This window comes from Salpingoeca rosetta (assembly GCF_000188695.1).
Source record: "Salpingoeca rosetta unplaced genomic scaffold supercont1.34, whole genome shotgun sequence".
Taxonomy (NCBI): domain Eukaryota; class Choanoflagellata; order Craspedida; family Salpingoecidae; genus Salpingoeca; species Salpingoeca rosetta.
Genome location: NW_004754900.1, coordinates 229,021 through 237,366, shown reverse-complemented (window position 1 = coordinate 237,366; position 8,346 = coordinate 229,021). Strand labels below are relative to the sequence as shown.

The window sequence follows — 8,346 nt, the reverse complement described above, 5'->3', positions numbered from 1 at the left end:
CGTAATCTAATTTAACCTTATATGTTTTTCTTCATAATCCCGTACCTACATCACTCTACCTAGACTGCATGTCCGATGCACCGGTAGCCCACAAGAGTGTGAGTCCCTGCTCCCCCCCTCCCTCCTCTGCTGCAATGTGGCAGTGGGGTTCTAGGATCCTTTACAAAATCAATTTACGGCTCCTCGATTGAGACCCACACGCCTCGTCTAAGCAAATACTCGGGCGCACAAGATTCGGGCGTAAGTCATATTCTCATATTGGCGCACTCTCTTTCAGTGGCACCCTTTTAGACACTCACACACTCACACTCCCACCACACACACACACACGCACACACACACACGCACACACACACACGCACACACACACACACAAACAAACAAACACGCGCGTTGTCCTCCATTAGATTGCGCGGCAAGTGTTTGTGAGGCGGTTGCTTGAGTTTGGGATTGCCGTTCCCGAAGAACTACAAAGCGAAGGATGATTTGCTTGGTTTGGACGACGTTGAGGATGGTGATCGTGCATCTGCACTTCTCAGATGCCCGTGCGTGACAGACTGCACGAGGGCACTGCACCCACTGCGGCAGAAGCAGCCTCAGAAACAGCAGAAGCAAGTAGCAGGCCTTTGAGGTGAGCAGGCTTGATAGGACATTATTTATCGTGATCATCGTGACTTGTCTGCATGAAGCATCAACGCTAAGCAGTGGAAACGAGTAAATCTTGTGAACAGTCAAACACGCATGCAAAGAAAGCCAGCCAGCATGCATGATGAGAGGAGAGGAGGACACAAGAAGACTAGAAGAGAAGAAGGCAAGACGAAGACCGAGCACACAAAAGCACACATACACGCACTTGTTTGTGTTTGCCTTGTTCTGCAGATAATTTATTAATGTTATCTTAAATTTTCCAAACTTTCTCTCATCGACTTTTCACTGACATTTTCAAGTATTTTTCGCTGACGTTACTACTACATGTAGTGTCGTGTTGCGCAATCTCAGCGGGCCGCCCACCACGCGCAAACTGGCTGGTTGTCATTTTCGCACACGCGTACGCACACACACACGACCAAGAACGAGTGAGTCAGTCTGTGTGCGGTGTGCGTGTGTTGCTGTCATTCTTGCGTGTAACATAACACCTGGTGTGTGTGGGTGGCGAACCTCATGTTTGCTTTGTGTGTGGGCTGTTTATGTGCTTGATTCCTGTGCCGAATCGTTTCCACCTGTTCCACCTGCCACCTCACACACGCACACACACACACACACACACACACATGCACTGACGATCCCCTTCCCCTAACCCCTCCCCCTCGCCCATCCTCTCCCTTGACCGAATTACAGGCCACCACGTCGCGTATCATTGCTCAGTTGCATCGAGGCGTGACTGTTTGTGTCCCCTCCATCTTCTCAACCTCCACCAGAACCGCACGCGCTTCCCGCTTGATCTCTCCTCAGAGACACCTGCAAGAAGCCACCACCATCATGTCTGAGTGAGTTTGTGTTGCATGTGAACCTGTGATCGAAGATAACATCGTCATCGTCATGATTACGCTCACCCATGCCACCACTCTCATGTTGTCTCTCGTCTCTTGTTTTGCTTCTCTCACCTCTTGCTCTTGTTTCTCGCTGTTCCTTCCATCCTCAAGGACAACGACAACATGGACTGCGGACAAGGTTCGCGGCAAGTTCATCTCCTACTTTGAGGAGCGCGGCCACAAGTTCTGGCCCTCCTCCTCCACCATCCCCTTCAACGACCCCACCCTCCTCTTCGCCAACGCTGGCATGAACCAGGTTTGTTCCACATTTCGTGCGTGCATGTGTGCGTGCGTGCAAAGGGACGGATGGTGAGGTAACAATGACAAGTCGCGTCGTGCTGTTGCATGCATGCGCTCCCGATCATGTGGTTTTGGCGTCACGTCTTCACCATCTTTCACCAAGCTCACCGATCCTCGCTCCTCCTCCTCCTCCTCCTCCTCCTCCTCCTCCTCCTCGTGCATCCACACCTCCCTTCGATGGGCTGACAGTACAAGGCCAAGTTCCTTGGCACGGACAGCAAGGACACGGATCTGGGCAAGCTGACCCGCGCAGTCAACAGCCAGAAGTGCATCCGCGCCGGCGGCAAGCACAACGACCTCGGTAAGCTGTGGGTGTGTGTGTGTGGTTGTGTGGAGTGTGTCTGTGTGTCTGTGTGTGTGTGCGTGCTTGTGTGTGTGAGTGTGTGTATGTGTGTGCGTGTGTGCGTGCGTGCGTGCGTGTGCGCGTGTCTCGCTTGTCGTGTACTTGAGATTGACGGGCACCCTGACGTCGCGCCATCGCTTCATCCACTGCGCGCCACCACCGTCTTTAGACGACGTCGGCAAGGACGTGTACCACCACACCTTCTTTGAGATGCTCGGCAACTGGTCCTTTGGCGACTACTGGAAGGTGCGGGATGATGTTCTGAATACGTCTTGTGCCTGCATGCGTGAACACGTGCATGTGCGTACGTGTGTGTATGTGTGTCTGTGCACACATGTGTTCAACACACGCTGCCTTTCTTGCATGCTTGCATGCCACTGACACCGTGAATGCATGCACTGCCTGCGAATTGACAGGAGGAAGCCATCGACTTTTCCTGGGATCTCCTCACCAACGTCTTCCAGGTCAGAATTCACCACGTGTGTGTCCGCGCGCGTGTGTGTGTGCGTGTGTGCGTGCGTGTGTGCGTGCGTGTGTGTTTGTAAATGTGTGCACGTGCATGTGTACACGCGTTCGTGAGTGTGCTATCCACTCGTCCACCTTCACTGTATGGTCTCACATGTACCCCCCCCCCCAACACCCAACACCGCCAATCCCCAACGCCCTTTGCCACCACAGCTTGACCCGAACCGGCTGTACATCACGTACTTTGAGGGCGACAGCGTGGTGCCGGCCGACGAGGAGACGCGCAGCCTCTGGATGAAGCACGTCCCGCCAGAGCGCATCCTCCCCTTTGACCGCAAGGTGCAGTGATTGTGTGTGCCTGTGTGTGTGTGTGTGTGTGTGTGTGTGTGTGTGTGTGTGTGTGTGTGTGTGTGTGTGTGTATTGCAGTGTGCCTCAACAACCCCCTCTCCTCTCCCTTCCCCAACTTCACACCCTCCAATGCTGACACCCCCTCCCCCTTACCTCTCCGTGTTCGCCAGGACAACTTCTGGGAGATGGGTGAGACGGGTCCTTGCGGGCCGTGCACGGAGATCCACTACGACCGCATTGGCGGCCGCGACGCATCCCACCTCGTCAACATGGACGACCCAGACGTCCTCGAGATGTGAGGCTGCTTGCCGTGTGTCTGCATACTATGTGTGTGTGTGTGTGTGTCTGCATACTATGTGTGTGTGTGTGTGTGTGTGTGGGTGGGTGGGTGTGTGGTGTGTGGTGTGTGGGTGTGTTTGTGTGCCTGTCTGTGTGTGCCTGTCTGTGTGTGTGTCCGTGTCTTTGTGTTTTGGCCACTGTGTCCACATGCATGTGCCATTCAACGTTCCTCTTCCTCATCATCACATCACACATGACCACCGCCGCCGCCGCCAGCTGGAACCTCGTGTTTATGCAGTACAACAACGAGGGCAACGGCGTGCTGAAGACGCTGCCTGCCCAGCACGTGGACACGGGCATGGGTCTTGAGCGCATCCTCTCCGTGCTGCAGAACAAGACGTCAAACTACGACACCGACCTCTTCCTCCCCATCTTCGCCGCCATCAAGGAGAAGTGCGGCTGCAGGTGCGACACGACACTGGTGACGCTCGTGACGGTGGTGATGGTGATGCAGGTTGATGGTTGATGGTGTGTGTGTGTGTGCAGGTGTGTGTGCGGGCGCGTACGAGTGCATGTTTGCGTGCATGTGCGTGTGCGTGTACGTGTGTGACTCTTTGTCACTTCCTTGGCGGTATTTGTCCTTCCCTCCCGTTTGAGACGATCCACCATGGCTGCTCACCACGTGTCCCGGGTGTCGTCAGGGAGTACACGGGCAAGGTGAACGAGGCTGACACGGACATGGTTGACACGGCCTACCGCGTGGTGGCCGACCACATCCGCACCCTCTGCATCGCCATCGCCGACGGTGCGGCGCGCTGTGTGTTGTGGTGTGGTGTGGTGTTGTGATTTTGTGTTGTGTTTGGTGTGGTGTGGTGTGTTGTGGTGTGATGTGTTGTGGTGTGTGTTCCTTTGTTCGTTTCCTTTGCTTCCACGCGGCCTTGAAATCATCTCCACCACCTCACCACCACGACTTCGCCTTCCCCTCCATCCCCACCTCCACCGCTCCCCCCCCCCCCTCTTCCATCAGGCGGTCGTCCCGACAAGGACGGGCGTGGATACATTCTCCGCCTCGTCCTCCGCCGTGCCATCAGGTGCGCACATTGACTCGTATGGTGCTGTGCTATGTTGTGTTGTGACAAGTTGTGCTGTGGTGATGAACCACTCGCCATGTGTCCTCGCACACACGCTTGCACATTCATTGCTAGCACACCCTGCTTCACCCGTCTCCCCGCGACAACACTCACTCCACCAACAACCCAACACCCCCTCGCTCCCCTCACACGAAACCCACGTGCTGCTGCTGCTGCTGTTGCTGCTGCTGCTGCAGGTTCTGCGAGGAGTATCTCGGTGCCCCCGAGTACTTCTTTGCGTCGCTGGTGCCGGTGGTGGTGGACGTGCTTGGCGACGCGTTCCCCGAGCTGAGGAAGGACCCCGAGGAGACAATTGCCGTCCTGAAGGAGGAGGAGAGGCAGTTCCGCCGCACCCTCGTACGATGATTGCATGGCTTGCTTGCGTGCATGCTTTGGGTGGATTGGATGGGTTTCTTGGAGGGGTTGGTGGAGATGAAGGCTTGTTAAATTTGCGGTTGTTGTTGTTGTTGTTGTTGTTGTTGTTGTTGTTGTAGTAGTAGTAGTAGTAGTAGTAGTAGTAGTAGTAGTAGTAGTAGTAGTAGTAGTAGTTGTTGTTGTTGTTGTTGTTGTTGTTGTTGTTGTTGTTGTTGTTGTTGTTGTTGTTGTTGTAGTAGTAGTAGTAGTAGTTGTTGTTGTTGTTGTTGTTGTTGTTGTTGTTGTTGTTGTTGTTGTTGTTGTTGTTGTTGTTCTGCTTGTCATCACGCTGTTCTCGTTGCGCTGTTCTCACACCACCACCACCACCACCATTGCATCAGTCGCGTGGCCGCCGCTACTTCAAGCGCGCCGTTGCCGCTGTTGGCGAGGACGGTGTCATTGACGGCGACACGGCCTGGCGCCTCTGGGACACATACGGCTTTCCCATCCACCTCACAAGTACGCCCCCGCACCAAATTGCACACCTGTGTTTGCTTTTGTGGGTGTGTGGGTGTGTGGGTGGGTGTGAATGTGTGTGTGTGTGTGTGTGTGTGTGTGCGTGAATGTGTGAATGTGTGTACATCCGCCTGTCTTTCTACCGCTGCCTCCATCTCCACCACAATCTTCACGTCATTCACCCTCACCATGCGTGTGCAGTTGTGATGGCTGAGGAGCGCGGCCTGAAGGTCGACATGGACGGATTTGAGGCCGCAAAGGCCCGCGCCGTCGAGGTCAGTGTGCATACACGCAATCATGTGTGTGTATGTGTTTGATGGGTTTCTGTGTTTGTGTACATCCTTGTAACTTCGCGTTCACTCTCTTCCAACCCTTGAGCGTGTGTGTGCGTGCGTGCGTGCGTGCCCGGAATGCTTACCGCAACCCATCCTCAACTCATCTCCAACCTCACAATCCCTCCCCCCCCCCCCTTGAACTGCGGGCGATAGATTTCGCGTGCCGGCGGCGCTGCTGGGGAGACGAACCTCGACCTGGACGTCAACACGCTCGACGAGCTCAAGAAGAAGGGTGTCCCCGGCACCGATGACGCGTACGCTCACTGTCAATTGTGGTGCTGTACGAGGGGTGTGTGTGTGTGTGTGTGTGTGTGTGTGTGTGTGTGTGTGTGTGTGTGTGTGTGTGTGTGTGTGTGTGTGTGTGTGTGTGTAAATCAAGATTTCAGTGAGAAAAGCCTGAAGTTCACGCTGCCTTCTTCTTTTCTCCGTCTTCCGCTTGTCTTGCCCTCCCCCTCCCACCCAACACACACACACGCAACACCAGTGCCAAGTATGCGTACACCCGCGATGAGAACGGATCGTATTCGTTCAGCGATGCCGAGGGCACGGTGCTTGCGCTGCTGACGGAAGAGGGCGGTCTTGTGGACCGCGTGTCCGTCTCCGAGGACGACGAGGAGCTCCCGGTTGGCGTGGTCCTCGACAAGACAAACTTCTACGCTGAGCAGGGTGGCCAGGTGCGGCTTGTGGTGTTGCTTGTGTTTGTTTGCGCGCGTGTGTGTGTATATGTACGCGTATGTTTGTGCGTGTGTACGCGTATGTGTGTGTGTGTCCGTGCGTGTGTGTCTGTGTCTGTGTGTCTGTGTGTCTGTGTGTCTGTGTGTGTCTGTGTGTGTCTGTGTGCGGTCTCCATGTCTACCTGTCCATCCGTGCAAACGTTCGCTCGAGATCCGTCCACCAACCCTCCCATCTCTGTTCATCCTTTCACGGTTCCTTCCACACCATCACCACCACCTCAGATTTACGACACTGGTCGCTTTGAAAGCACGACGGGCGCCCCCCTTGAGTTGGACGTCTTCAACGTGCAGAAGCGCGGCGCCTACTGCCTCCACGTCGCAACCCTCGCACAGGTGCGGCGTGCCGTCGTACTGCGTGTTTGGGTTTGGGTTTGGGTTTGGGTTGAACCGGGGGGGTTTTTTTTTGTATTTTTTTTTTTTTGTGCACGCCATCCCGCTGGTCAAGAAAATCACTCGCGCTCACACTTGCGCTCACACTAATACTATCACTCGCAAATGCACTTGTCATCACCCTATGCCCCCCCCCTCCTTCAATCGTCCCTGTCCGCCGTCGCCAGGGCGAGCTGAAGGTTGGCGACAAGCTCACCCTCAAGTTTGACCACGACGTACGTTCACACGAGTGTCATGTGATGCGATGTGACGCATCGTGTCGTATCATGTCATTTCTGCACTGCGACCGCGGGTTTTTGTTTTTTGTTTTCTCCTTACTCGCTCGCATTCCCGTTCCAACGCAAGCGCGTGCGCACACGCACACGTGCGCGAACACATACGTAACCATCTGCACGCCCACTCCGTTATTGCCCAACACGTGTTCGTGTTGGACCACATCTCACACCCACGTCCCGCATGGTTCGCATTCCGTCAGCGCCGCCGGCCGTGCATGTCGAACCACACGGCCACGCACGTGCTCAACTACGCCCTCCGCTCCGTCCTCGGCGAGGCAGACCAGAAGGTGACGACGGTTGTGTTATGGTGACGGGAGATGGTTACGCTGCATCTTTTCTTCGCTTGTTCATGGTTCAGTTACACACGTACGCACACAAACACACACACACACACACACACACTCTCTCTCTCTCTCTCTCTCTCTCTCTCTCTCTCTCTCTCTCTCTCTCTCTCTCTCACACACACACACACTATCACACCAACACACCAACCCACCAACACACCAACACACACACATAACTACAATTGCCATTCCACACAGGGCTCCCTTGTTGAGCCCGAGCGCCTTCGGTTTGACTTTACGGCAAAGAAGGGCATGACGCCAGAGCAGCTCAAGCAGACGGAGGAGGTGGTCAACAAGATTGTCAACGCCAACTACACCGTCTACGACAAGGACACGCCGCTCGCCCAGGCCCGCGCCATCAACGGCCTCCGCGCCATGTTCGGTGCGGACACACACACCACACCACACCCGTCTGCTTTGTTGTTGCCGTGTCGTGTCGTATCGTGTTACATCGTGTGTGGTACCGTGTTGTGCCATGCCTGTCATGTTGTGCACTGCTGCGCTGTGCTTCAGCCGTTGCCGCCGCTGCCTTTACCAACCTGCTCACCTTACCCATCACCCTTCCCGTGCTTTGTCACACCACACACCACTGTGTACTACTACCATTGCGATTTGCAGGCGAGACGTACCCTGATCCCGTGCGTGTGCTCTCCGTGGGTGCAAGCATCGACGACATGGTTGCTGACCCAGCCGCCTCTTATGCTGTCGACTACTCGGTCGAGTTTTGCGGTGGAACGTGAGTACAATCGAATGTGTGTGTGTGTGTCTGTGTGTGTCTGTGTCTGAGTCGATGGAAGCAGAAGAGGACGAAGAAGCGCTGTTGCCCTTTCCCTACTCCCATTTGACTTGCTCGCAACATTCATCGTTCACCATCCCTCACCACCGTCGTCGCTGCTGCGCAGGCACGTGAAGAACTCTGGGGACATTGGTCCATTCACGATCCTGTCTGAGGAGGCCGTCGCCAAGGGCATTCGCCGCATCGTCGCCGTCACGGGCCAGG

General features: G+C 55.2%; 2 protein-coding genes across 2 annotated transcripts in view; both read left to right on the top strand.

Moving 5' to 3' along the window:
- The window catches only part of PTSG_13088 (uncharacterized protein), a 3,955-nt gene extending 3,294 nt beyond the window's left edge, over window positions 1-661 (top strand). Inside the window, exon 10 of the mRNA XM_004988609.1 lies at window positions 408-661. Within this exon, the coding sequence (XP_004988666.1) occupies window positions 408-485 (78 nt within the window). The 3' untranslated portion in view covers window positions 486-661. The remainder of the gene's footprint in view (window positions 1-407) is intronic.
- Window positions 662-1,045: 384 nt separating this feature from the next.
- PTSG_10699 (alanyl-tRNA synthetase) overlaps window positions 1,046-8,346 on the top strand; it is a 9,504-nt gene continuing 2,203 nt past the window's right edge. Inside the window, exons 1-22 of the mRNA XM_004988608.1 lie at window positions 1,046-1,076; window positions 1,339-1,487; window positions 1,644-1,788; window positions 2,022-2,133; window positions 2,345-2,421; window positions 2,592-2,639; window positions 2,854-2,979; window positions 3,160-3,284; window positions 3,545-3,733; window positions 3,970-4,073; window positions 4,296-4,359; window positions 4,596-4,755; window positions 5,154-5,271; window positions 5,470-5,543; window positions 5,757-5,857; window positions 6,088-6,277; window positions 6,560-6,670; window positions 6,895-6,942; window positions 7,203-7,289; window positions 7,545-7,728; window positions 7,965-8,082; window positions 8,249-8,346. The exon at window positions 8,249-8,346 is cut by the window's right edge and continues 11 nt beyond it. Coding sequence (XP_004988665.1) covers window positions 1,480-1,487; window positions 1,644-1,788; window positions 2,022-2,133; window positions 2,345-2,421; window positions 2,592-2,639; window positions 2,854-2,979; window positions 3,160-3,284; window positions 3,545-3,733; window positions 3,970-4,073; window positions 4,296-4,359; window positions 4,596-4,755; window positions 5,154-5,271; window positions 5,470-5,543; window positions 5,757-5,857; window positions 6,088-6,277; window positions 6,560-6,670; window positions 6,895-6,942; window positions 7,203-7,289; window positions 7,545-7,728; window positions 7,965-8,082; window positions 8,249-8,346 — 2,287 coding nt within the window. The 5' untranslated portion in view covers window positions 1,046-1,076; window positions 1,339-1,479. The remainder of the gene's footprint in view (window positions 1,077-1,338; window positions 1,488-1,643; window positions 1,789-2,021; window positions 2,134-2,344; window positions 2,422-2,591; window positions 2,640-2,853; window positions 2,980-3,159; window positions 3,285-3,544; window positions 3,734-3,969; window positions 4,074-4,295; window positions 4,360-4,595; window positions 4,756-5,153; window positions 5,272-5,469; window positions 5,544-5,756; window positions 5,858-6,087; window positions 6,278-6,559; window positions 6,671-6,894; window positions 6,943-7,202; window positions 7,290-7,544; window positions 7,729-7,964; window positions 8,083-8,248) is intronic.